Below are 27,933 nucleotides of genomic sequence, written 5' to 3'. Positions count from 1 at the left end.
GGAACTCCACGCCGACCACGCCATCGCCCCGCCAGTCCGGGCTGCAGTGCACGCGGGAACCGGGTCCCGCTGACACTGCTCTGGATGCTGTCCCCACTGTGGAGGACGACACGGCACAAGGGGCGAGAGGAACAGGAGGCGTAGAGCACACAGGGCGAGCCAGGGCCACCCCGCGGCCGAGGCAAGGCCCACCTGGAAGGAACACAAGTGGGCTTCTAAGTACTGCGCCCGCCGCGCCACCTGGCCCCCTAGAGACCCTGCAGGGCCAGGACCGCGCTGCTGGGAGGCAGGAATCCACAGGGGCACCGCCCAGGGCCCGCCCGGTACTTGCCGTCCTGGCGGTGGAGAGGTATCTGCGAGGATGGTGCTGTGCGTCTGGGCGCAGCCCGAGTGGCCCTGCTGGGAGGGTATCCCAGCACCCTAGCTCCCGGCACTGCCATGGGCAGGGATGCACAGCCTCCACGAGGAGCAGGAAGCTGTGGGACGGGGACACGACCCGAAGCGTGCCCTGGCACCTGGGTGGGGCGGGGGCCCTGGCCGGTGAGGGGCAGGCAGATCTGCACCCCATCCGCCCGGCCAAACCCGTGGGGTTTCGAAAGCGCCCAGCACAGGCTGTGCCACGCGGCACCACCACCTCCCAGGGCTTTCCAGCCCTGGGGACATGCGGCCACCCCAGAGGCTGGCTGCGCCCACGGCAGCTCAGAGGCGGCTCTGGTGGAGGGCAGCGGGCAGGACAGGCGTGCCCCAGGGGAGCCCAGCGGGAGGCAGGAGTGTGCCCACGGACCTGTGCCCAAGGGGGCAGAAAGCACGCCGAGGCTGCCAGATGGAAAAGGGTTGCTTCCCGTTTTATTTGATAATACATTTTCACAGAAACATGATATTATTTACAAATATACAAGTAGGAGACTGCTGGTCAAAAATCTTAAACTGAAAATGTCATCAAAAGTTAATTTACAAAAGCCACCGACTGTCCCAGGGAGTCCGGGAGGTGCACCTGGACGGTTCTGCCACGGGCTCGCCAGCAGCCAGCTTCTGGGCTCAGCCTCTGTGCAGATGCTGGGAGCGCGGGCACCACCAGTGGCCCCCGGGGCTGCCTCAGGAGGCGCTGGTCTGCAGGTTTTTGGAAGCTGCGAGCATCGCTCTTACTTTGGCCATGAGATCCTGTGCAGGGTGAGACAGGGGAGCTGACCATCCAGCTGGCAAGTTTATGGGATCCGTGTGGGGACAGGAGGCCAAGTTTGCACACGGGCTGGAGGCGGCCTGGGAGGATGGGCGCGACTGGACACGGCCAGGCCGCACTGAGGCCCACTTCCCCCTCAGCCTCCGTCCAGGCCTCTCCTGCCATGACCTCGCGCACCACCCTGGGGAGAGTCCTACAGCGTGGCAGCCCTGGAAAAGGAGACCTGGGGACCAAGCCTGGGGAGCCCTGGATGCAGCCTGGCTGGTCACCAACCAGCCTGGGACTCCCTCCTGCGTCACATAGGTGACACAAGCAGCAGGGGTAGTCGGCGGGGAGAAAAGAGGCCCCCTGACAGAGACCAGGACAGGCGTGCCCAAGTTACCTGAGTGATTTTGCTCTGCACAGAAGAAACGATTGCCGACGAGATCTGACCGTCCTTTTCCTGAGAAACGCCCCTAAGGCAAAGAAAGGGACCAGAGGCTTGAACCGGCCTGGAATTGCAGGCCAGGCCAGACCCAGGACGGAGGCGCTCCCAGGGCTGAACGCCAGGGCCACGTGTGCCTCGCACACCCAGTGTTTATAAAGCACTGGTGAGAGGACCCTGACTCAGGATCTACCTTCCCATAAACACTAATGAACACACGGGCTGCGGGGAACAGAAAGCCAGCACCCCAGAGGCCAGCCTCCACTGGGCACCCATCCAGCTCAGGCTGCCTGCACCTGGTTCTGCCCGTCTCACGTGGCTGCGGCTGCTGCTCCCTACATGGGCACAACTGCCTTTGCCGGCTACTCTGGGCGGGTGAGCAGCAGTGCCACGTGCCCCCTTCCCAGCCTGTTGGTGTAGAGTGTGAAGTGTCTGGTCTGTTGCCACCTGAACATGAGTAGCTGCCTGACATGTGGTCTGCTGTCACCTGAGGGTCACCATGTCCGGGACAGGGACACTGGGTCTTGTCAAGGTTTCATGCCCTGACAACCAGTTTTGACTGCCAAGGGGCAGGGAAGCCAGTTACCCCGACCTCTGTGGCTGGTGATGTGGAGTCAGGAGTTCTGGGTTCCCCGGATGCTGCAGACCCCCTGTGCTGGTTCTTCCAGTGCCCAGGATCTTGTGTGGACCCCGCAGCTGGGCCTGAGGTCCAGTGGGGGCTGCTCTCAAAGGCAGGCGCTGGTCTGGCTGGGTGGCGTCCGGGGGCCAGTGTGCCATGCTCTGTGGGGGCTGCTGTCATACTGATATGCTCCCCCACCTTGGGGCCAACTTGGGGCCCCAGCGCCTTGGACATTCTTCCCCTGCAGCAGGGCTCCATGCCCCTGGGCGACCCCTGGGTCCTGAGAGGCTGCCCACCCTGCTGGCACTCAGTCGGGGCCAGCCGGGGACCTTCTCTGCCCAACAGGAGCAAGGGCAGGGCTCAGCAGAGGAGCCGAGGGCCCAGGCCTGCGGCCACCCACCCCCTCCCGCCAAGTGCCCGGAGGCCAGGTCACCTGGAGCGCTCCTGGCTGGAGCCCCGGCTCTCCACAGGAGAGATGCTGGCCGAGTGGGCCGAGTGGGCCGCAGGTCGCAGTGCTGCCTGCTTACTCGGGGACGCCGACTGCGACCGTGCCTTGGCCTTGGTCCGCGACTGCGACCGCCTCTTCTTCTTCTTCTCGTGGGGACTTCTGAAAGGAAAGTGCTCAGGTGAGACCCCACCCCAGGTCGCCCAGACCCATCTCTGAGGGGCGCTGTGCCCTGCGGCCAGGCGGAATCCAGAGGCCGTAGGGGGGCACGCCCGGCAGCCACTCCCAGGAGGCCACCTGGCCTGAGGTGGTCAGCACCGATTTGCCCTGAGAGGCCTATGGTGGGCACCCACCCAGCCTGTGCTGCTTTCACTTATAGCGACTTGGTGAGAATTTCCAGAGACACACAGAAAACCACTGAAGTCAAGCATGGCAGACACGAAGGCTGGAAGTCAGTGTTGGGGCACGTCTCTGCAGAAAGGCCCCGGTAGGTGCAGCCTGCTGGGCCCACTCCCCAGCTGGGCTCTGAGCACTGCTCCTGTGTCCCACAGAAGAGCCCCCAAGCTGGACGACCCCAGGTCAGCAGCCAGGCTTCCCAGACAGCCTGCCGTACACCTGTGTCCTGGGACCCTTTCTGTGATCTGAGAAACACTGGAAGACAGGAGCATGCATGTTTGGTGAAAGCAGTGTGCCGTGTGGACAGAGCCCCCCGGCCTCCCTGGAGGCCTGGTCTCCCCCAGAGCTTGTACTCTTGCTCTGGAGTCTCTGCTCAGGCTGCCTCCCTGGTTGCCAGAGGGTCTGGGGAGTGGCAGCACCTCACTCTGTCCCTGGGGCCCTGCTGGAACGGCCTGGCTGTGTCTGGGTTCCCTCAGGACTCGGCATAGCATGAAGACCGCTCCCAACCTGGCCCACCCGTCCCGCAGGGAAATACCACGGGCTGTCCTCAGGCCACGTCCCGACCCTGGTGAGGGCCACGTGACTTCCTATTTGGGGTGCCCTCCCACATTCTGAAACACATCTCTCAGTGTGGGCAGCCTTCAGTCTGCAGCAGGCGGGTCCGCCAGCCCGGGGCCTCACAACACAGGAGCAGCAACAGCAGCAGCAGCTCTGAAGCTCTGGGCCCGCCAGTCTGGGCTCCTGGCAACAGGAGCCTTGGAGTGTCCTGGCAACAGCAGATGCTGGTACCAGTCTGTGCCCCTCTCCACCCCAGAACTGGCCTCTGCCACCAGCCGCAACAGGAAGCCCATGAGCTCATGGACTCCCATGAGCGTGGACTCCACGGCCTCCTGCAGGTCTGCTGGGCAGCATTTGGAGGGTGGCCCTGAGGGGGCAGTGCCACAGGGCTACATGCACCTTTACCCTTCCTGCGAGAGCCGCGTGAGCTATCTGCAAGCTGCTGTGTGGTTGAGTGTCCACTTCAGGGCCAGCACCTGCGAACAGGCAGCGAGGCAGGTGCACACTCTGCCTGGAAGCACTGGTGAGTGCATCCTGGCCACTCTGCCAAGCAAGTCCAGTCTAACACCGCTGAACTCTAGGGCACTTCCCTGGTGACTGAAGAGGTGGAGAGCCTTCCCCTGCGCGCACGGGCTACTTAACCTGCTGTCCTGTGTTAGCAAGGCCTCTGCTCTCCTCCCAGTCTGGGGCCCACCTTCTCTTCCTTTTTTTCCCTTGTATCTGTGTGTAATGTTGAATCTGAATCATCAACTTGATTGCATTAAGAAGTGCCCATGACTGACAGGCCTCCGGGTGTGTCTGTGAGGGCGTGTCTAGGAATGATTGGCATGTCCCTCCCTAAGCCTGGGCAGCACAGCCCAATAGGATGGAATAAAAACTGGAAGAACAGGGAAGCAGATGCAGATGCAGCTCAGCTCTTCTTGGACGGGTTCTTGATGGCTGCTTCTATCGTCTGAGGACATCGGACTCTCGCTTCTTCACTCTTCCAGAGCAGACTGCCAGGGATGCTCCAGGGAAGTTTCCAGAAGCCTTGGTCTAGGACTAGGGTAGCACTGTTGGTCCTCCTTGTTCTGGGGCTTCTACCTCTTGGACGGCATAGCAGCTGGTTCTTCCAGGTCTCCAGCTGCAGATGGCCATTGTGGATGATCCAGTTTCTGGTCATGTAACCCAATCAAATAAATTCCCTTTTTATAATCATACTTCCTGTTGATTCTGTTCCTCTAGTGAACCCTAATACAGAAATTGGTACCAGGAGTGGTTCTGGAGAAACAGAATTGTAAGGATTAATTTCCTTAGTTGGTTTTGCAGGTTTTGGAGTTGGCTGTCTAAACTGGTTAGACCAAAAGTTACTCAAGTCTCTCCTACTGGTACTGTGGAGAGCACTGGTAATCCATGGTGTGAACTGCTTAAAGAGATCTGTAAAGTCAATGCATTTGATGCTCCCAAATTTGCTGCTTATAAAAAGCAAGGCATTTAGTGACTCTGTACATGATACCTTTACAGTTCTGGAAAACTAATAAATATGATGATGCTGGTTGGCTGCTTCTGGCTTCACTGGACAGAGTAACAAAGGAGACTGATGAGCTCAGAGATTCGGTTTCCCAGCTGCAGATGTGCATAGTTGATCCGAAAGCTGCTAAGTGTGTTCTGCAGGAGACTCTTCTCTCCTGGAGTCATAGGCTGAGGTTGCTGAGAACCAAACAAACCCTCATCCTGCAATTGGCTGAATTACCATGAAAGCTTAACTCTCAGCCTTGGAAGGTGTCTGCAGTTAAAGTGAGAGCAAGGCTTGGAAAAGAATGGGGTCCTGCAAGTTGGGGTGGCGATGTCTGGGAGGAGCCTGAAGGGACTGGGGACATTGAACTTCCATTTTCTGATGGGTTTGATTTGTCAGAAGTGGTTGAGTCCCCACACGTGGCCAGGACTGAGGCACCCCTACCCCCACCCTCTGTGGCACTGGCTTCTCACCCTCTCTGGAGGGGAATAATCCTGCTTCGCTTATGGAAACAGTAAAAACCTTCTGGGATTCAGTTACTCAGCATGAAGTCGTCCATCCTACTCAGGACCCTCCCTCACCACCCACTTTTGCCTCCAGGCCTATAACTGGATCTACATCTAAGCAGGTCCCTAGAGGCGAGGTACAGAGTGTGGCCCACAAGGAGGTACGGGACACTCCAAAGGAGCTTCTTTGGTCTTCTAATTCATACAAGCAGAAGTCTGGGAAACACGTATGGGAATGGATTTTAAGGGTGTGGGATAATGGTGGAAGGAACATAAACTTAGATCGGGCTGAACTTAAGATATTGGCCCATAAAGCAGAGATTCTAGATTTAATGTAATAGCTCCCAGTGTTAAAAAAGGTACTATTCGTTTGTTTGGCTGAAGTATGGGTCCAAAGATGGCCCACTATAAATGAGCTGAAAAGGCCCGACATCCCTTGGTTTACTGTGGATGAAGGAATTCACAGACTCGGAGAGATCGCAATGCTGGAGTGGATCCGTCATGTATGGCCTTCTCCTCCATACCTGGGGGGGCGGGCCCAGAAGACGTGAGCTTCACCAAAACCGTAAGAAACAATTTGTGCAGGGAGCACCAGCATCCTTGAAGAGCTCAGTCGCTGCTCCTCTCTGTAGGCCAGAGCTTACTGTGGGAGCTGCAGTCAATCAATGGAAGACTTAAATGTGATGGGAACGACCAGATCTCAGGGAGGAAGAGGCCAACTGGCAGCCCTCCATCGCCAAAGACAGGTGGTCGTAGTTACCGTAATGGACAGCAAAAGAGAAGAAATGGACACAATGCTCGACTCGTGTAGATCTCTGGTGTTGGTTAATTAATCATGGTGTTTCCAGAAGTCAAATACATGGGAAACCCACCAAATTTTTACTTGACTTATATAAGCAGAGACTCACGGCCCCTCAACCACTTCCTGTATTTGAGTCGATTTACTGATCCAGAACCCCTGGAATGAAGGGAGGCCAGGTTCCCTTGAGGAAGGTCTCTGGTATAGTACCAAAAGTCTTTATTGTTGATCTTTCTCCCACCCTTCCCCAAAGGAACCTAAGGCCTTTTATCAGGTAACTGTGCACTGGGGAAAAGGCAATAGTCACAGATCTTTCAGAAACTACAAGACACAGGCTCTAACTTGACATCGATTCCAGGAGACCCAAAATGTCACCGTGGCCTTCCAGTTAAAAGTAGGGGCTGATGGAGGTCAGGTGACCAATGGAGTTCTGGCCAAGGTCTAACTCACAACGGGTCCCGTGGGCCTCTGGACGCATCCTGTGATGATTCCCCCAGTCCTGGAATGCAGAGTTGGGATAGATATACTTAGCACTTGGCAAAACCCCTACATTTGTTCCCTAACCCACGGAGTGAGGGCTATTATGGTGGGAAAGGCCAAGTGGAAGCCTCTGGAGCTGCCTGTACCTGGGAGAACAGTGAATCAAGAGCAATGCCGCATTCCTGGAGGGATCGCAGACCAGGACCACCATCAAGGGCTTGAAGGATGCAGGGGTGGGGGTTCCCAAACATCCCCATTTAACTCTATTTGGCCTGTGCAGAAGACAGGTGGGACTTGAAGAATGGCAGTTGATTATCGTAAGCTTGATGAGGTGGCGACTCCAATCACAGCTGCTATACAGATGTGCTTTCTTTTCTTGAACAGATAAAACATCTCCTGGTACCTGGTGTGTGGCTATTGATTTGGCAAATGCTTTTCTCTCCATCCCGGTGCATAAGGACCACCAGAAACCATTTGCGTTCAGCTGGCAAGGCCAGCAATGTGCCTTCACTGTCCTTCCTCAGGGGTCTGTCAGCTCTCTAGTACGGGGTCACGGCTCAGTTTGCAGAGATCCTGATCGTCTCTCTCTCCCACAAGGTATTGCACTGGTCCATTATATTGATGACATTATGTTGACTGGACCAACTGGGCAGCAGGTAGCAACCACTTTGAACTTGCTAGTGGAGCATTTGCGTATCAGAGAATGGGAAATAAATCCCACTGACATTCAGGGGCCTTCAACTTCAGTGAAGTTTCTAGGAGGCCAGTGGCGTGGGACCTGCAGAGATATTCCTTCTAAGGTGAAGGATAAGTTGTTGCCTCTGGCCGCTCCTACAAATAAGAAACAAGCACAACGCCTGGGGGCCCATCTGGATTTTGGAGGCAGCACGTTCCTCACTTGGGTGTTACTTTGGCCCATCTGCCAAGTGACTAGAAAAGCTTCCTGTTTTGAGTGGACTCCAGAACAGAAGGCTCTGCCAATTGGGTCATGTGGCCCGGCAGACCCACTGGTACTCGAAGTGTCAGCGGCAGATAGGGACGCTGTCTGGAGCCTTTGGCAGGCCCCACGGGTGAATCACAGAGGAGGCCATGGGATTTTGGAGCAAGGCCCTGCCATCTTCTTCAGATAACTACTCTCCCTTTTGGAAACAGCTCTTGGTCTGCTACTGGGCCTTAGTGGAACCTGAATGCTTGACCGTGGGCCACCAGGTTACCATGCGGCCTGAGCTGCCCATCATGAACTGGATGTTATCTGACCCACCAGGTCATAAAGTTGGATGTGCGCAACAGCACTCCCTCATCAAGTGGAAGTGGTACATACGTGACTGGGCAAGGGCAGGACCCGAAGGCACAAGCAGGTTGCATGAAGAAGTGGCCCAAATGCCCATGTTCCTACTCCAGCTGCAGTGCCTTCTGTCCCTCAGCATGAACCTATAGCTTCATGGGGTGTGCCTCAACTAACAGAGGAAGAGAAGACTAGGGCCTGGTTTGTGGTTGGTTCTGCACGATATGTGGGTACCACCCGGAAGTGGACAGCTGCAGCACTGCGGCCCCTTTCTGGAACAACCCTGATGCACAGTGGTGAAGGGAAATCTTCACAATGGGCAGAACTTTGGGCAGTGCATCTGGTTGTGCATTTTGCCTGAAAGGATAAATGGTCAGATGTGCAACTGTACACTGACTCATGGGTCATGGCAATGGTTAGGCTAGTTGGTCAGGGAACTGGAAAGAACAAATTGGAAAACTGGTGACAAGGACATCTGGGGAGGAGGTATGTGGACAGACCTCTCTGGATGGGCAAAGGACGTGAAGGTATTTGTGTCTCATGTAAAAGCCTCCTCAGCAGAGGAGGATTTTAACAATCAGGTAGAGAGGCTGGCCCACTGTGTGGACAGCAGTCAGTTTCTTTCCCCAGTCACCCTGGTCACTGTCCAATGGTGGTCACGGTGGTAGAGGCTCAGCAGCATGGACTCCCATTCACCAAGGCTGACTGGCTATCGCCACTGCTGAATGCCCAATCTGCCAGCAGCAGAGACCGACACGGAGCCCCCTCCCCACGGATGGCCTCATCCCTGGGGAGATCAGCCGGCAACCTGGTGGCAGGGTGATTATTCCGGACCACTTCCATCATGGAAAGGGCAGCAGTTTGCCCTACTGGAACAGACACCTGCTCTGGGCAAGGCTCTGCCTTTCCTGCACGGAGTGCTTCAGTCAGAATGGCCATCTGTGGGCTCACGGAATGCCTTACACATCGTCCGTTTTCCAGTGCTGCTTCAGACCAGGGAGCTCCCGTCACAGCCCAAGACATGAGCAGTGGTTCACGTAATGGGATTCACTGTCTCACCATGCTCCCCACCATCCTCTCTCCTCTTTGTTAGTGTGGCTAAGTTTATCTACTTTGTTTACTTTTTCAAAGATCCAATTTTTTGAACTGTTTCTTTTGTTTCAATTTCATTGATTCCAGCTCTGATTTTAATTATTTCCTGTCTTCTCCTACTGTTGGTGTTGTTCTGGTCTTTTTCTAGGGCTTTGAAATGTAATGTTAGGTCATTTAGTTGTTGAATTTTTATTCTTTTCTTGAATGTGCTCCACGCAATGAATTTTTCTCTTAGTACTGCTTTCATAGTGTCCCAGAGATTATGATATGTTGTAGCGTCGTTCTCATTGACCTCTAAGAATTTTTTAATCTCCTCCCTGATGTTTTCTGTTATCCATGCTTCATTCAATAGCATATTATTTAGTCTCCAGGTGTTGGAGTAATTTGTATTTTATTTTGTCATCGATTTCTAATTTCATTCCATTATGATCTGATAGAACACAAGGCAGTATCTATTTTTTTGCATTTACTAAGGGCTGCTTTGTGGCATAACATATGGTCTATTTTAGAGAAGGATTCATGTGCTGCTGAGAAGAATGTATATTCACTTGTTGATGGATGGAATATTCTATATATGTCTGTTAAGTCTAAATTATTGATTGTGTTATTGAATTCTATGGTTTCTTTGTTCAGTTTTTGTTTGGAAGATCTATCCAGTGGTGACAGCGATGTGTTAAAGTGACCCAGAATTATTGGGTTGTGGTCTACTTGAGAAGGATTTGTCTGATGTACATGGATGCGCCATTGTTTGGGGCATAAATATTTGCGATTGTTATGTCTTCCTGATTTATGGTTCCCTTAAGCAGTATGAAACGTCCTTCTTTGTCCCCTCTGACTAACTTTGGCTTGAAGTCCACTTTATCTGATATGAGGATGGAAACCCCCGCTTTTTTTTTTACTGAGTTCATGTGCGTGGTAGGTTTTTTCCCAACCTTTCACCTTTAGTCTTTCCCCACCATCCTGAAGCAGCTGATTTGATAGAACGATGGAATGACTCTTGAAGATGCAGTCACAGTGCCAGCCAGGTGGCAATACCTTGCAGGGCTCGGGCAAAGTTCTTCAGAAGGCTGTCTACGCTCTGAATCAGTGCCCACTATATGGTACTGTCTCTCCGATTGCTAGAACTCATGGGTCCAGGAATCAAGGGGTGGAGTCAGGAATGGTACCACTCACCATTACCCCTAGTAACCCACTAGGGAAGATTTTGCTTCCTGACCCTGCAACCTTATGCTTTGCAGATCTAGAAGTCAGTTCCAGAAGGAGGAATGCTTTAGCCAGGAGATATAATGATTCCATTAAACTGGAAGTTAAGACTTATCTCTGGTCACTTTGGGCTCCTCATGCCTCTGAGTCAACAGGCTATGAAGGGAGTTACGGTGCTGGCGAGGGTGACTGACCCAGATTACCAAGGAGACACTGGACTGTTACTCCACAATGGAGGTAAGGAAGCATACTCCTGGAGTGCAGGAGATACCTTGGCATGTCTCTTGGTATCACATTGTCCTATTATTAAGGTCAATGGGAAACTACAACAACCCAATCCAGGCAAGACGACAAATGTCTCAGACCCTTTAGGAATGACGGTGTGGTCACACCTCTAGGCAAAGAGCCAAGACCTGCTCAGGAACTTGCTGAAGGCAGAGGGAAAACAGAATAGGTAGTATAAGAAGATAGTCATAAATATCAACTACAGCCACCAGTTACAGAAACAAGGATTGTAATTGCCAGGATATTTCTTCCCTAGTGCGTTAAGAATATGTTTGTGCACACTTACAGAGGAATTAGGAGAAAATGTCTGTGACTCTGTTGTTATTCATCATGTAGTACTGACTGACTTCATGTCAGTAATGTCTCCATCCTTTTTCTTCTATTCTGGGGAGAGAACTAGTATGTTTCTGGTTGTACGAAGGATAGTTGTGTTAGGTGGAATTATGAACTGTTATTGTGTTGGCTTGGAGACTAAGTATGATGTAGAGTCATGTTTGTATAACAAGTTGACAAGGGGAGGACTTGTAATGGTTAATTTATCAACTTGATTGGATTAAGAGATGCTGACGATTAAGAGGCCTCTGGGTGTGTCCATGAGGGCGTGTCTAGGAATGACTGGCATGTGGGATAGGGAACTGAAGGGGAGCCCCTCCCTAAGCCTGGGCAGCACCGCCCAGTAGGATGGAATAAAAACGGGAAGAACAGGGAAGCAGATGCAAGCTTGACTCTTCTTGAACGGGTTCTTGATTGCTGCTTCTCTCGTCAGAGGATATCAGACTCTTGCTTCTTCGCTCTTCCAAAGTACTCTGCCAGGGAATTTCCAGAAGCCTTGGTCTCAGACTAGGGTAGCACCATTGATCCTTTTTGTTCTGGGGTTTCTGCCTCTTGGATGGCACAGCTACTGGTTCTTCCAGCTCTCCAGCCTGCAGACAGCCATTGTGGACTACAGAGCTTCCGGTTACATAAGCCAGTCTAATAAATGCCCTTTTATATTCACCCTTCCTATTGATTCTGTTCTTCTAGGAACCCTAATACACTGTGGTACTGGGGACTGACTAACTCTACCTGAGCTGCATCCCCAGCCGATTCTTAACATCATCTTGCTAATTTGCCCCGGTTGGCCTGGAACTTGCCATCCTCCTGCCTTAGTCCTTGAGTTCCTGCAACTGCAGGTGTGGCCACCATGCCCACCCATCCTCACTGTGCCTTCTGAGGAAGTTCCCACTGCAGTGGGGCTAAGTGTTCCCTCTTAACAACCTAACAACCTTAGTAACCTAAGGAGCCTCAGGCATACATGCTGTTTCTTCAAAAAGCTCAGTGGTTCTAGTTTGCATGTCCAATGTGGTGATCCATCTTGAAGTGACTCTTGTGCATGGTGGTAAGTTTGCTTTTTTTTTCTTTTTCTTCCCATTCTGACATGTAGTTAGTTGCTCAAATTTTGTGGGAAGATATTTCCTGTCCTCACTGAACTGCTCTGGCACCTTGGGCAATAATCATGTGGTCATGTAGGGTAGTCTTCTGGACCTCCTGCCCTGTGCCCTGCCCTCTCTGTCCAACTTCACCAGCCACATGGCTAGCAGCATGGTCTCTTGGACCTCCTGCCCTGTGCCCTGCCCTCTCTGTCCAACTTCACCAGCCACATGGCTAGCAGCATGGTCTCTTGGACCTCCCGCCCTGTGCCCTGCCCTCTGACCACCTTCATGCTGACACCCTGCCGTCTTGACTGCAGTAGCTTTCTGGTAATTCTTGAAATCTTCAGGTCAGAGTCTTTCACCTTTACTCTTTTTCTGGATTCTTCTGGCTTCTCCTGATCCTCTGCATTTCCATACGCGTTTCAGGGTTTCTGTCTGCCAGTTTCTACAGAAAACTTGTGGTATTTACTCAAGTTGGAGTGGATCTGTAGATCACTTTGGGGAGAAGAGACAATTGTCGGAGCCTGCTGGTGCTCTGGGAAGCACCTCCCTACTCTTATTGTCGGGGTGCTGAGGATGGAGCCTGGGCCTTGTGCACGCAGGTGTGTGCTGCCTGAGTCGGCCCAGTGTCCAGCCTCTGCGAGCGCACCCATGTTCCTGAGAACACACGTGGCTGGCATGTCTGGAGTTCCTGCTTGCTTAAGTGTCAGCTACGGTGGCCTCAAGAGGCGAGCGGAAGCTGTCCCCTCCTTTCTCGAATGTCTAGAGCTCGCTGGGGAGGCCACCTGGCTGGAGTCTGGTGGAAAGTCTGGCAGATGTAACTCTTCCAGGTGACCCGCTTCTGCTGGTGTCAATTTGGTGGTCTGTTCCCTTCAGGGAACTCACCTGTTTCTTCTAACCTGCTGAATTAACTGGGGGAGCTGTATTTCCTTGTCCCAACGGGGTCTCTCATTCCTGACCCTTCTACTGATGTGTCCATCTCCGGTCATTTTCCCAGAGCTACATACTGGTCTGGCATTTTTCTGTTTGGTCTGCATTCTCCACTGTCTATCTTGGGTCTTTCTATTTGAGTTCCATTTGTTGTCCTTTTCCAGTTTGGTAAGCGGGGCTGATCACTGCTTTCGCACTTATCCTCTTGTGACATGGCAGTAGGATCACCAACTTCTCTCTAAGCACTGCTGCACCCTCCATATCTTAATGTTGCATTTTCATTATTCACACCAAACATTACTGAACCAGGTGTGGTGGCGCACACCTGTAACCCTAGAGATTCGGGAGGCAGAGGCAGGAGGATCCAATCCTGAAGCCAGCCTAGGAAACTCAGAGAGATGCTGTCTCAAAATTAAAAGGGTTGGGGATACTTCCAAGTTCAAACTCCAGCACTGGAAAAGAAAATTATTTAATGCCTCTTGTAAATTCTTTGACGGAAAGTGACTGAAAGGATGTTGCCGAACTCCCAAGTACTTGGGGTTTTCAGGTCTTTAAGGGTTCGTGGTGTGGCACATGGTGAGAATGTGCTGTACCACTTGGACTGCTGAGACCTACCGGTGGCACAGGGTGCCATCTGTCTTGGCCTCTCCACGAAAGGGTGGCTGCCGCAGTACTATGTGCCGCAGTACTGTGGCCCTGCGTCCTGTTCTCTGCTGGCTTCCCGGCTACTGTTTGGTTGTTGCTCTGGGGACAACACTATCAGGCTGCCTTGAATGAGGAACACCTCAAGACCTGGGCCTCAGCAGGAGCACCTCAAGACCTGGGCCTCAGCAGCAGCAGGGCTCCCTTCACTCGCTCAACAGACGCTCATCCGTGTGCCGAGCACAGAGCCACACACTGCAGGTTCAATGGCAAAATACCATTACTACGATTCGTCATTTGCTGTAATAAAGTAGTGGGACATCTCCTGAAGTACGCGGCAACGACCCCAACGTCCTCGTGGAAGACTTCTGCGATGCACTGAACACTTTTTATGGATGCGGTTCCATGCTTAAAACACCCAGCAGGCCCAGACGTTGACTCTCACTCATCACTGAAGACTTCTCTCCCTAGGGAAACGGCTGATCCAGGACACAGGAAAGCACCTGGAATAGCTCAGACCAAAAGCAAGGAAGTGGAGAGCAGTGGGATGTGCCCAAGAACGCAGGGACTGCTAGGGGCTCCACCGGCCAGGTCTGAAACGACGACCATCACACAGCACAAGGGGAAGGGTGACAGCTCGGCCAGCGAGGCGACCGAAGGATCAAAGTGATGCCACACACGAAGAGGAAGAAGGGCGAGCCGCAGAGGGAGCCCCTCTCTTGAAGTCACCAGCCCGTGCAGGCGCCATTGAGGGTGCCAAGACAAGCAGAGCTGCTGGCAGAGGGTTCCTGCAGAACCACGGCAGACCTTAAAGACCGCGAGCTGGTCCAGAGGGCAGGCCAGAGCGACTGCAGTGGACACAGGTCACACCCAGGGCAGTCTGCACAGCCTCACCCACAGGGTGCTGCGGAGGTGCTCAACAGCGCCTGCTGGAGAGCGCATCAGCAGCCTGGCTGCCGGGCCTCCTCCAGCACGTCAGAGCCGCAGACAACACCCGTGGGGAGGCAAAGGGGGAGTAGCACGGCACGTGTGACCGAGGGAAGGAACCGCAGACCACGTGCACAGGAGTGTGCCCTGCTACTTAAAAACCAGCCCCCAGGCTAAAGATGTTCAAAACAACGAGTCAGAGCGAGAGGCAGGCAGCGGCCTTCAGATCTGGGTGGCAGCACGTCCCATGGTGCCGGGACGCTGGGTTCTGGTGGAGACCCGGCGCGCTAGCTGCAGAGAAGGGCGGAGACTCAGTCAGGCCGGGTTAAAAGAGCTGGGCTGCTAACACAGCACTCTGCCACGTCCACCGACCTGGGCTTCTGAGGAAGAGCACGAACCGGGCTGTGGCGGCACATGCCCTCGCCACTGCTGGGCTCTGAACACCAGCCCTCAGCAACGCAGAGGCATCCAGAGGGTCTGTCCATCTGCAGAGCCGCCATTAGGACCCCTCCCCTGTGACCTGTGGGGTTCCTGGGACCGTGCTGGAAGGTCTCAACCCTTACACCTGTGCGGGTGGACCCCTGACCACTGCTGTACTCCTCTTAATGCCAAGGTCAAGTTGAGGGTCAAACAAGAACTCTTCTTTTAGGAGAGCGTTGCTGTAGGGAATCAGCTTTAGACCATACCCCTGACATCCACTGAAGGCAGGGAAGAACTCCAAAGGCTAATTGCTGGCCTCAGGAGTGAACTCCACCTACCAGGATACCCCCAAGACTGTGGCAGGGATGTAGTTCAGGGTGTGGGTACAGAGGACTCTGACTCCGTCGCCTGCCAGCGCCTCTGCCTGTGTTCCACTTCAGGAAAGGAGATCAGGTTCCGTCAACTAGGGGCTCCTCCACACACTGTGGAGGCTGCTCAGCTGGTGGTCCTGTGGATGGGCAGTATGGGCCATGCCTGGGCTCCAGATGTGCCCTAGCTGTTCAGGGACAATGCAAATCAGCAAGGTGACATCAGCCTGAGCCCTGGAGGTTTCTCCCAGATAGCGCCCTGTAGCTGGGGGTGGGGCTGTCAGCCCCTGCTGGGGGCCATGCATGCTCAGAGCTTGAATGCTTCCATAGGCCCACAAACTAAAGGCTTGCTCTCCAGGGTGGACCTACGGGAGGCGGGCAGTCCTTGGGCTGTTGGGGATGACCCTGTAGGAACAGGAGGACCCTCTGCTTCAGGGCAGGAGGCCTGGTCTCCACTCTGCACCCCCACTGTGTGCTGCCTCGCCACAGCCCGGGCTGCGGTGCCATGAGTCCTGGGCTGAGACCTCTGGAAGGCAGCCAAAGTAAACCTCTTCTTAAAAGCTGGTTATCTTGGGTATCTGGGCTGAGGCAGCCTGGGAGGGCAGAGAGCCAGACGTGTTTCCCATTTCTTTTCATTTTTGGTGTTGGGTATGAACCCTGGGCCTCCAACTTGCCAGGCAAGCACCCCACCACTCAGCTACACCCCAGTCCCCAACAGACACCGGCTCTCCATGAGCAGCTGAGTCAGTCTCTTGAGGCACCAACAGGACTCTATGCCTCCTGGGAACAGTGACTCCATGTGAGACCCGAGGATGTGAGGATGGGAAGTCTGCCCCCTTTTCCTCTGTCCCTGCCGACAGCACGGGGCAGCCGTTGCCTGTGGATCCAAATCCAGGGCTGTGCTGTGGAAAACCAGGCCCCAAGCAAGGCTGCGAGAGCCCCGTGGAGTGGCCCCTGGTGCTCGCACAGACGGCAGCGCCACCCTCTGCAGCTGGTGATGAGCAGGCGGGCACACTGCAGGCCTGCTCTGCCCAGGGAACCCCAGCAGCCTACCTGGAGCGCGCTCGCTTCCTGCTGGCCCCAGGGCTGCTGCTCATCCGGTAGGCAGTGGGCACGCTCCTTTCCTCCCGCCGTCTCTCTGGGGAGTGAGCTCTCCTCCGAGGGGACCGGGAGCGTGACCTGGACAGAGGTGATGTGCGTTCAGTTCTGCAGTCTGTGCCCGGCTGTGCACTCCTCTCCTGCCACCCAGCTCCGCCTCCACCAGCACACACCTCCCCCATTCCTCAACATCACACCCAGGCGCTGGTCTCAGGAGGCTGTCACTGCCAACACCCGAGGCCATCGCTGCCAGCCCAGGGTGCCGGTCCTCATTTCCCACCTGGGACTCAAGCTCACGGGTGTGGCCAACGCCTCATAAGAGGAAAGGCACCGCGCTCCCAGCACCTCACACCTCCCTGCACACTGAGCTCACAGCCTGGTGCAGGAGAAGGCAGCACACGTGCAGGTCTGCTGGCCCGGAGCCCCACCTTCACCTAACCAGATCACACCATCCTCAACAGTCTGGGCTAAATAATGTAAGTTTATGGGATTTCATGGATGCAAAACCATCCATTAATATTTATTGGCCCTTCTCTTGTGCCGAAAATAAGATTCATTCTATTCGTGATGTGACATAATCCACATCCAGTCAGAAAGACCCTGCAGACCCTCACCCACTGGGGAGAACCAAGATTAAAATGATAGTTTTGGGACTTTTTAGTTCTTTGTTAATTTAGTGAGCTTACTGTTTTAGGAAGAACCTGCAATAAGCAGAAACCTGGGGAGGGCAGGGGAGGAATCACTTCTCTCCATTCTGTTTCCATGACAGCCCACTCAGAAATGATAGAAAGAAGAGCAGCTGGATTTTGCCATTTAAAAAAGTTCTCTATTGAATCATTTTAATTATAGTAAAACCTCAAGAGCAACACACACTGCAGTTCCAAAGAGCAGCTCATTATGGCATCCCATCCTCTGGTGTCATGGGAAACACCCTGGCCCCGAATGAGCCTGCTCCGAGGTAAGGAGCCTGCAGGGTCTTCTCTGCCAGGTCGGGGCTGGACCCACGGAAGGGCATGGTGTCTGCAGATGCCTCTAAGTGTCCCACAACCAACACCAAGGCCAGGCCAGTCAGAGCCCTTGAGGTCCTGCCAGGGGCGAGGCTGCCTGACCACTCTCCTGCTGGGGCCACTGCCCCAGTTGGGCTGGGCACTACAGAATGGCAAGAAGCGTTGGCCTGAGAGAGTCACAGCGCCTGCAGAACACGTCGACAGTTCTACCATGCACTTGAGGACCAGGAAGGACAACTGGACTCAGTGCTGCTCTAGGTACACAATTGTCCTGTGGTGGCTATGACACCAGACCTCTTCAGAGAGAAGGCGCTGCTCCCAGCAGACCTCATGTCACCTGGGAAGGAGCCACCCCAGAGCGGGGCCGACACGCAGGCGCCTCCAGATCTGAGGAAGGACCCCTCAGCACTTCCACCATCAAGCACTCTTCGCGGTGCTGCCAGGACGCAGTGCAGGAGGCACCGTTTGCGAGTCCACTGGGCTGTGGTTCCAGAGGCCTGGACGAAGGCAGGACCGCCTCAGTGTTGGGTCACGACGGTCTGCTTGCTTCGAGGATGGAATTCCAGAGGCTTTATCTGGATGCAGTGGCCTCTTCACCCCTGACCGCCTGTGTGAAGGGCTTCCCTGTCATCTCACTGGTCACAGGTCTCAACCGCAGGTGACTCGGCAGGGCGTCTGCCAGCCCAGCTGAACCACCAGGAGACTCCCACCTGCGATTGCAGTGCCCACACTGACTGGGTCTCTCCCGGGGTTAAGGCACAGACACCTGGGAACCTGAGCGTGCCTGTGGTTCACCCAACACTAACGACTGCCCACGCTGCACGCTAGCTAGTACCACATGGGACACTTCAAGCTTCCGTTTCTTCTTTAAAAAACAGGATCAAGAGAGAGAATTATTTTTTATTGTTTCGTGGTGCAGTTCGTCATGGGCAGGAAAGATGGTGAAGACCACATCTGATCCAATTCAGCCTGCCTGAGTCATTTCTGAACGTTAAATGCAGCCATTTAAAAAAAATCATATCAACCCCCTTAAGGTACTTAGGCAGCTAACTTCTGGACAGAAGCACATGGTCTCACAAAGATCCTCTGCCGGGGGCCTTGAAGACCTGAGGTCCCCATGGCTGAGCCTACTGAAGACACCCCAGACCCTCGATGAGCACCGAGGGCACGGCCTGAGGCTTGGGCAGGGCCAAGCACAGCCTCCTCAGTGCAGCTGGAGTGGCTGACACTGTTCCCGTGGATTCCCCACAGGGAACTGCAAGACGGCCAGCCTATGGAAACGGAGCGTAGGCATGGCGAGCCGGCCTCACGCCCCCGTCAGAGCGCCTCTTCAGAACCAGCAAGTCTCTTGAGAGTGAACGTGGATCTTGGGGACTGGACATCTCTGCTATGGTAACTTGCCTCTGGAGGTTCGAAGCCACCTATGGTTGGGACGTGTTGAGTGACAGGGGCTTCAGCAAGATAAGCAGGCCACAGACAGACAGCCTTATGAGGACAGAGAGGGCTCCCTGGTCCTACCCCACGCTCCTCACAGGACACCTTCAGCTGCAACTCTTGCCGTGGCTGGAAATGCTGGCCTCGGTGGCACTGCTTTTGTTCTGCCATCTCAGTCTCCTCCCCAAATTTCTGGAAATTTTGAGACAGGGTCTCACTGAGCTATTGAGGCAGGCCTCCAACTTGCCATCCCCCTGCCCCACTGAGCCTGGTGTGGGAATACACTTTGAGCTGGCAGTAGTTATTTAAAAATGACCGATTAGATTGTGTCAGCCCAAGAAACAACTCTGGCATGTCCCCACAGAGACACACGTCTGTAATGGGCCATTCCATCTGAAATGACAGCTAAAGGAAAGAATCTGGACAATATCATTAGCACGTTCAATGTTCTGGTTAACATTCAGTTGTTCTGTAACACCAATGATTCACACTGTGAAAGAGAACACTGCCCCTCCCGTTCCATTCACAACTGCGGCTTGCTGTACAGTGCTGGGGTTGGATCCAGGCTGTGCCCATCCCGGGCAAGCTCTCCACCACCGGGCCACACCCAGCCCCTGTGACAGCACCCACTGGATCCCTGGGATGATAAGCTGGCAGGGCTCAGCTGGAGCCAGCAGACCTGTCCTGTTAGAAGGACGCAGCTACCCCTCAAACATGCCAGCTGTCCTCAGAAGTAAGAGGAGATGGCAATTACCAAGAAGCACTTGGCCAGGTGCCAGCTCCAGGCACAGAACTTGCTGGGAGGCTGTTTCACAATATGATCATTCTCACTTTACGATAAAGCTGTACTGTGCCTTAACTAAAACTGGCAGCCTACCACCAGAAAGAAATCATAATGAGAAAATTTTCAACTCCTAACTCTTCTCTAAGATTAAAACACATTAAGGAAGATTTTAAGTAATATCTAGGTTACTTTGTTAATGCTCAGTCCATGAAAAGGACACAGAATCACAACCCTGTAATGCCTGGTGCTGGGTGGTGCTCTTGGTCATGAGCACCCTGCCTAGGCACAGCCCGGGGCCAACACATCCACACCAAGCCAGGCAGGGAGGGCATGTGTGGCCCAGGTGCCCGGTGCTTTACCCACACCATATGTGGAGCTGGAATTAGAGCTCGCAGCAAAGACCCGTGTGTGGGGTCTTCATCACTGGCCCGAGCGGGGATCACAAGAATTGTTCTGCCTGTCCGAGCTAGAGGTGAAGGTGAAGGAAACCGGGAAGAATTTACTGATCGTGCTGCACTGGGGCTGGTTCGACTCTGTGGAATGCATTTTCAGTTCTGTAATGGCAAAAGAAATGTTTCCAAAGAATAAAGTCCAGCTCAACACTGACAGGCATGTGCAGGGACCGGCCTGGGCAGGGACTCAGCATCACAGGGCTTTTAGGTCACACACAGAGGCAGCTGGGCATGTGGTTTCCAATGGTTAGGTGTGCAGGGCATGGGGAGCGGAGACAGTGATTGCAGAAGGAACACCAGGCACTGCAGAGTAAGCGCTGTGTGAGGGAGGGGGTGATAAGAGCCTGGGCACACTCGGGGACACGTCACAGGCAGGGCCAAGCCCCAGGGATCGGACATGCTGCGCCTCCTGCGCGCTAGCCACAGGCTGTGCCTCACTGAAGTTTCACTAGGCAGCGAGTGCTGGGATCCTGGAAGGCGCCTGTGCCCAGTGTTCCTGTAGCAGAGTGCTGCACTGGCACTGGAAGAAGGCCCTTGTTCCACAGGGGGGCACGGACAGCAGACGGTAAGTGAGAAAACGGGTCTGAACTGCTGCCTCACCCAGCACGGGCCATGCAAAGGTTCTTCTGTTCTGGGATCTGTATGCTCAAAAGCTACCTGTGGGGACGTTCACACACAGCAGCAATGGACCCCGCCACCCCCCACGTGGACCTTCACACATTCAGCACCATGGCTGGCCTGCTTTCCTGACTGTTACAGTTTAAATAAAGCTCTCATGTGTTTTTTGCTTGGTAGTAGCTGATGATCTTTGAGAAGGGAATAAAACCATTTTTGGTGCTGAGGATTGAACCCAGGGCCTTGCACGTGCTGGGCAAGTGCTCTACCACGGAGCTGTGCCTTGGTCTTTTAAATCTTACTGATTTATTTTAATCATTGTTTAATTTTTGGTACTGCGGATTGAACTCAGGAAAATTTAACCACTAAGCTACATCCCCCACCTTTTTATTTTTTGAGATGGGGTCCTGCTAAGTTGCCGAGGCTGGAGTAGAACCTGCTGTCCTCTGCCTCAGCCTCCTGAGCTGCTGGAAGCCCAGACACATATGCACATCTGCCAGGCACATGGCGCTGGTACTAAGCTTTCTGCCCAGCTTTACTGGCATCAGCAGGAGGAGGGTCTACCGTGCAAGGCAGATGCAGACAGGAGAGTGCTAGGCACCCCTGCACACCCACCTCGACCGCCGCACTGTCCGGTAGGCACTGGGAAGCGAGTGCTTTGCTTTTGAGTGTGACCTAGACCTGGACTTGGAGGATGCGTGGTACTTGGGAGAGCGTGACCGAGTTCGAGACCGTTTTTTGTGCTTTTTCTTTTTCTTTTCTCTTTCTTCTTCTCTCTGTGGATCTCTGCTTTTGCTTGAAGGCCTTTCTGGTGGTTTTACTTCTAAAGTAGGCAGAGGTCTTCCTGCAGTCAGCACAGGACAGGGCACAGCACTGGTTTCCTGGGAACAGAAACAAACAGGGAAAATAGGATGTTTTAGAACACAGACCACAGGAAAGCAGCTCTGGGTCCCTCGCACACTAAGGCGCCAGGTCTCAGGAAGTACTGCCTCTCCCGTGGCTCTAGAGAGCACAGCACCCAGGAGACCACAACACCCTCCTTACACCAAAGGCACATGGACCCCTGGAGTCTCTTTCTGCACAATAACTCATCCACCATGGTACCAAAGTCGCTGTGCTAGACATTCTGTATTTACTCTAATAACTTTCTGGTGAAGCAGATTCTGCAAACCTCTAACACGAGAGTTTTCATGAATCTGAACGCAATGTTTTGCGAAAGTCTCAACTAAAAGAAGAGGCACCTCTTGCAAGGTGGGAAAACTCTGGGAGTCAGAGGCATGTTCCTGGGCACGTGGGTCTCACTGTGCTGCAGGGGAGCTTCCCAGCAGGCACATGGCACCCGTAGCTGAGCAGCCACCTTCCCAGAGACACAGCCGTACCTTCAGGCCACAGTTCAGCTGGGATGGTGCTCACTCCTCTGAGCAGATTCTGACCAGATGTTAAGCCTCTGAAGGTTTTTCACTTGGGTTTCTATTGTGAGGCTTATAGAAACTCAAGGCAGAGGCCCCCAGTAGTCAGGTCTCCAGACTGCCCCTTGGCAGCAAAGGGGCCCTGGACAGATGCTGACTTGGCATCTGGGAATCTGCCTTTGGGTGGCCTTCCTCCTGAGTCCACTTGATGAGGTCAGCTAGGTGGGCCTCTGACGGGCCACTCCCAGAGCCTGCATCTTGCTGCAGCTCCGAGACGAGAAACCAGACCGGGTGTTCTGGGGCAGGCGGTCGTGTGGGACCCCAGCCTCCCTGCAGCCCTGCGGCTGGCGACGCCCAGCAGGCCCTCCCACGCATCTGCACACAAGGCAGCATGTGGCTGAGTTCCTCGAAGACTGCCACTGCCAGTCTGTTCCCACTGAAGGACCCTGGTCACCAGCTGCGCAGCACGGCTTGTGACGGCCCCATGCCCGTCTGTGCCAGGCTCTTTTTTGTTAAGACTTGTTTTTCAAGGATGCACAACAGGGGGGCTCATCATGCCATGTTCACAGGTGCTCAAACATGATTTGGTCCGTCTCATTCTCCAGTACCTTCCTGTCCCGCCTCTACCAGGTTATTTTGGTTTTTTTTGGGGGGATACTGGGGACTGAAGCCAGGGGTGCTCTACCACTCAGCTACATCCCAGTCTTTTTTATTTTGAGACAGAGTCTTGCTAAGTTCCTGAGAGCAGCCTTGAGCCTGTGATCCTCTTGCCTCAGCCTCCTGAGCTGCTGGGATTGTAGGCATGCACCCACACACCCAGCTCACCAGGTTCACGTCTAGGCGAGGCCTGGTATCTTCAGGGACCATTTCTCAAGGGAACCCACTTCAGTGTGGGCTGTTCTGGTCAAAAAGGTCTTTTTCACTTCAGATCCTATTAGTGTAACATTTTTTCAGATTCATTTAAAAACGATTTCACAGTTAGAAGAGTTTAGTATGTAAACGCTCTATGAAGCACTGGCCTGGTATCCAAGATGACCTGCCCTACCCTGGCACTGGTCAGGTCTGTCCACAGCACACACACTGAATGATGCTTTGTAGGAACGGGCCAAAGCCCTGCGGCTTCAGTTCCCCACATGCAGGGGTGTGGCGCGGTCAGCAGGCTGAGGGTGCCTCTGGAGGCTCGAAGGCGAGCATGGGGGTGGCTGGCTGGGCGTGGCACAGCTCGTGTATGCCAGGCTGCCAGATAATCCAGCTCTGCGCACTTCGCAGTCTCAGAATGTTAGGAGCACCCACCCGCTGCATGAGGAAACGTGAGACCCCATCCGCTCTGACAGCACCCACGGCTTCTGAGAGTCCACTGCTGGGGGCAGCTAAGTGCCAAAGGCCATTCTGAACAGGCAGACAAGCCACACCTAGCGCTCTCCTGGGGTCTGCCACAATTTGGCCGTGAACCTGCAACCACTGCCATGTGCCTCCTCACGGGCAGATGCGCACAAGGTGCATCTGGAACCAGCCCGAGTGAGCCAAGTGTCTGCTGGCCTGGGAGCTGAGGCCCCTGGGAATGTGAACCCGAGTTGTGACCCCATGACCCTGATGTGTCACTGGTTGGGCTGCATGTGGAGCAGCAGTGCCGCAGGCCCTGTGCCATCCAGCCCCTGTGCCCCCCACTGCCCTGCCCACTCCATGCGTGGGCCCGCCGGGCTGCTCATGGCCGCCATGCGTGCTCAGCACACTGGGCACCCCGCAAACTGCCTGCCACCACCATCCACTCCAGTTCTGCCCAAGAACTCCAGCCTGGGCCCAGTCCCCAGGACCCTTCCCGCTCACTACCTGGTCCCAGGGCTGCTGACAGGAGGCGCTCCTTTGCCACTGCGCACACAGGATAGCATGGCCACTGGTCCAGACAAGGCTAGTTCACGTGCCCATGGCCACAGACCCTGGAGCTCAGATGCTGGACAAGTAAGTGCAGGCTGACTTCTACCACCATTTCCTTTCCAAATACTGCTGGACAGGACCAACAGGTTAAAATAACGAGAATCTAAAAAAGGCCCCAAAGAGTTTACTGCTAGCAAATGACTCCTAGTATGGCAGAAGGTGGGTGTCCAAGACCCAAGAACAGAGGCAGCACACGCCCAGGCCTTGAGCATGGGCTCATTGTCCTACGAACAGAGGCAGCACACGCCCAGGCCTCCAGCACAGGCTCACTGTCAGCACCGCTCCAGGTCACTCAGAATCCTGGTGAGTAAGGGCACTTCTCTTTGTTTTTTAAAAAAATTTTAGATTTTTTGGTACCCGGGATTGAACCCAGGGGTGCTTATCCACTAAGCCACACGGCAGGCCAACCAGCCCACGGCAAAGTAAACACAGAAGAGGGCTCGTCCTTAGGACAAACTGGCGGCACCCTGGTCGCTCTAGCAAACCGGAGATCCGAGGCAGAGGAACTGTGGCCAGGCTGTGGGCCAGGCCTCTGAGCGTGTCCCAAGGCCACCCTGTAAGCTCCTGCTTGTCTTCAACAACTGCTCCGCTGGTAGAGCACTGCCGACATGGCAGTGCCTCACATTTCCTCACCAGGGGTACCAGGGCCACACCTGGCCCCCGTCAAGTCCTTCTGGACTCCAAACACACATTTACTTTTTATGATACTGGGGATGGAACCCAGGGCCTCACACACGCTAGACAAGAATTGCATTCTCGGCTCCTCCTTTGTGTGGCTCTGGAGATTGATTGCAGGATGCTTTTTGTAATTTTGAGAGGGTTTGGCTAAGGTGCCCAGGCTAGATGTGAGCCTGTGATGCTCCTGCATCGGCCTCCTGAGTCACTGGGATTGCAGATGTGTGCTACAATGCTCAGCTTGAGCTGAAAGTATTTTTGAGCTTGACTCTTGCTCACGACAACTGCCAATTTCATTACAAGTATTCTTGCTTCAGAGCAACTGAACACAGTCATCATCATCTGTGGATACCACTGCATCTATGCTGAAATGGCTCAGTGGCTGTGAGCTGTAGGATACCTGTCCAGGAAGCGCCACCCACAGACCTGGACACTCACATCACTTCCATGAAGCACAGTCAAACCAACATGGACACAAGAAGGGTGAGACGCCCCATACAGGACACTGCATGTGTAGGGAAACTTCTGGCAGTTGCGCCTGCCTTCCACTAGAACACTGCTGCACTGGAGCATTTTGGGGCACGAGTCCCAGCCTGCAGACGTCCCTCGGGAACCCTTCCCTCCAGCACACCAACAGCGGACAACACAGGCCCCCAACTTAGAGCAGTCCCACGCGGCCCCGCCCTAGGAGCAGATCTAGGCTTTCTTGGGGAGTCTTTCCTGCTGCCGGTGCAGTCCTCACAGCTGCACCATGAAGTGGGGCCACCTCCCCACCTCTCGAGAACACAAGCGGCATCTATGAGTCAGTCGCCACCTGACTGCTGTCAGGTGCTGTGCATTCCATTCCTTCACCAGAGCTAGGGACCAGGGTGCAGGCCAGCCTACAGGGAACTCTGGGGAAGGCAGGGGACGACGCCCCTCAAGCAGCTCATGCCAGGACGGGGTTGAGGGCTGAGCCTAGGTGCTCTGCCACCGAGCTGCACCCCCATCTTATCCCTAATACCCCTGAAATATGGTGTGAATACAAAAGAAGACTCAAAGACAGAACTGCTATAACGAATCTAAAATACAAGACTGAGCTGGGTATGGCTCAGTGGTAAAGCCCGTGACACAGTGCGTGAGGCCCTGGTTCAATCCCTTACACCAAAAGAAGGTCCCCAAATCCCCAAACGATTGACAGAAAAATCAAAACTTAAATGATTCTAAATCAACACAACTAGGAAAAAGGCAGAGTTCTCGCTGAATGCTGTGGCTGCTGCTGAAGACTCGGTGTGGAGCTCCCTGGTCCCAGTGCTGCTCCAAGCCCCTTCTGCAGGGGAAGCTCCTAAGCACCACGTCACCGTCCTCACTTGGGGCTGGGTCCCTGGCCACACACTGCTTGAGAAGAACTTTCCCCCTGTAGCGCTGGGTACGGAGTCCAGGGCCTGGCACATGCTCCACCTCTGGGCCACAGCCCACACCGTGACCTCCTGAGAGAAGACAGAGCTCCTGTCTTACTGTCTCCTTTGGTTGCTCTGGCATGCACTCCCTTCCCAGCACAAGTTCAGCACTGTGCCTGCAGCTGCCAAGACTGAGGTTCAGCCGAGGTGTGAGCACCTCCCAGCACAGGCCCCACACAGCCCTCATAAAGCCCTCCTGCGCCAGCAAGTTGGCCTTGAGAACAGAGCTTCAGATGGCACCTGGGGCACATGGCACACGTGCACTCAGGGCCATCAGACGCAGGCAGGCTCATGGTTGAGGCCCAGCCTCATGGGAGGCAGGAGCTGGGCTGCTAGCCCCTCACTCTGGCTGGACACTCCAGAGCGGAGGGAGCCCACGCTCATATGATTTCATCTACCAAGCTCCCCAAGAAGGCCAACGTGGACTTTCTTCAACATACCTCTACACTGAAAGGACTCTCCTCAATTTTTCCAACTTCTGCTTCTGGCAGAGGATTTTTTAAGGTTTGCAAAAATAAGGCTGCTTTCCTTTTACGTTCTGCCTGAAGCTGCTTCTCCTTTGACTCCTTGGATGCCTGGGCCAGCTTTTCCCGGGCAGCAGCAGCAAGGCGGTCCTCCAGCTTTTGCTTTGCTAAAGGAATGACAGAGAAAGAAGAGGAGTCTAGAGCGGGCAGTATTTTATGTTGCTTTCTTAATTTCCACGGCATCGAAGGGGCACACAATGCAGCTGGATCATGACAGACTTCAGAGTGGGCAGACAGGGCGGGCAAATCGCAATGGTGTTTTTTGAAGGGGAGCACTCTGCTTTCAAAGTCGGCAGGCTGGTGGGCCCCACAGCAGTGGGAGCCCCAGAATGGCTCTGGCTCAGTGCAACCGTAACAACCCTTGTAGGCGACGGTACTCTCTGAAAAGGTCTTGCTCCATGTGACCCCAAATTCTGCTGAGCTCATGCACAGGAGGTGCAGGTTTGGACGTACCCACCAAGCACAGCTGCTGGGGTCAGCAGCTGCAGCACGGTGCCAGTTCCTGATAGGAGGCATCCTATGTGCTGAAAAGCTACCTGTCAGGGGGTCCTAACGCGTCTGTGTATACACAGGAAAGGCAACTCAGGAGAACCAACCAGAATAAAGACCACTAATATAGATGCTACGTAACTACTTTGATGCAGAATATCATTTATTTGAAGCAGGGGCAGGAAGACTTAGAGGACATAACCCCAAATGCTGCTGGCCACGTGTCAGGTATGCAGGGGCCACACTGTGACCCATGAAGATGAGCCGGAGCTGAGAAATCGGCTCAGCAGGCATGATCTTCAAGGGTGATGGTTCTGATGAGAGACAGCCCCACAAAAGGCAGCTCCCAGCTTGGTGCATTAACTGGGGCTGGGAGTCAGGCTGAGCGTTTCACCCGGGGCTGCTGTCAATGCACAAAGTGGGCCTCCATTAGTGCCACCTATTGCACACCCCAAGGGCACCGCACCCAAGGCTGAGGAGGAGCAGAGAGCCTGCTCCCAGAGGGAGTTCACTCACTCAGACATGCTACACCAATCCAGGGCTGCGGTTCCAGGTGGCAGCCTTGGAATTTCTGGCCTAGCAGAAAAATATGGTATTTATGTCTTT

General features: G+C 54.2%; 1 protein-coding gene across 1 annotated transcript in view; it reads right to left on the bottom strand.

Moving 5' to 3' along the window:
• Window positions 1–819: 819 nt before the first annotated feature.
• SFSWAP (splicing factor SWAP) overlaps window positions 820–27,933 on the bottom strand; it is a 67,812-nt gene continuing 40,698 nt past the window's right edge. Inside the window, exons 13-18 of the mRNA XM_079151612.1 lie at window positions 26,755–26,945; window positions 21,472–21,737; window positions 16,520–16,645; window positions 2,657–2,830; window positions 1,563–1,635; window positions 820–1,161 (exon numbers count right to left, since the gene is read on the bottom strand). Of these exons, the coding sequence (XP_079007738.1) occupies window positions 1,096–1,161; window positions 1,563–1,635; window positions 2,657–2,830; window positions 16,520–16,645; window positions 21,472–21,737; window positions 26,755–26,945 (896 nt within the window). The 3' untranslated portion in view covers window positions 820–1,095. The remainder of the gene's footprint in view (window positions 1,162–1,562; window positions 1,636–2,656; window positions 2,831–16,519; window positions 16,646–21,471; window positions 21,738–26,754; window positions 26,946–27,933) is intronic.

The sequence above is a fragment of the Sciurus vulgaris genome, assembly GCF_902686455.1.
Source record: "Sciurus vulgaris genome assembly, chromosome: 8".
Lineage (NCBI taxonomy): Eukaryota > Metazoa > Chordata > Mammalia > Rodentia > Sciuridae > Sciurus > Sciurus vulgaris.
The sequence above is the reverse complement of the archived record's forward strand: the minus strand, read 5'-3'. Positions and strand labels throughout refer to the sequence as shown.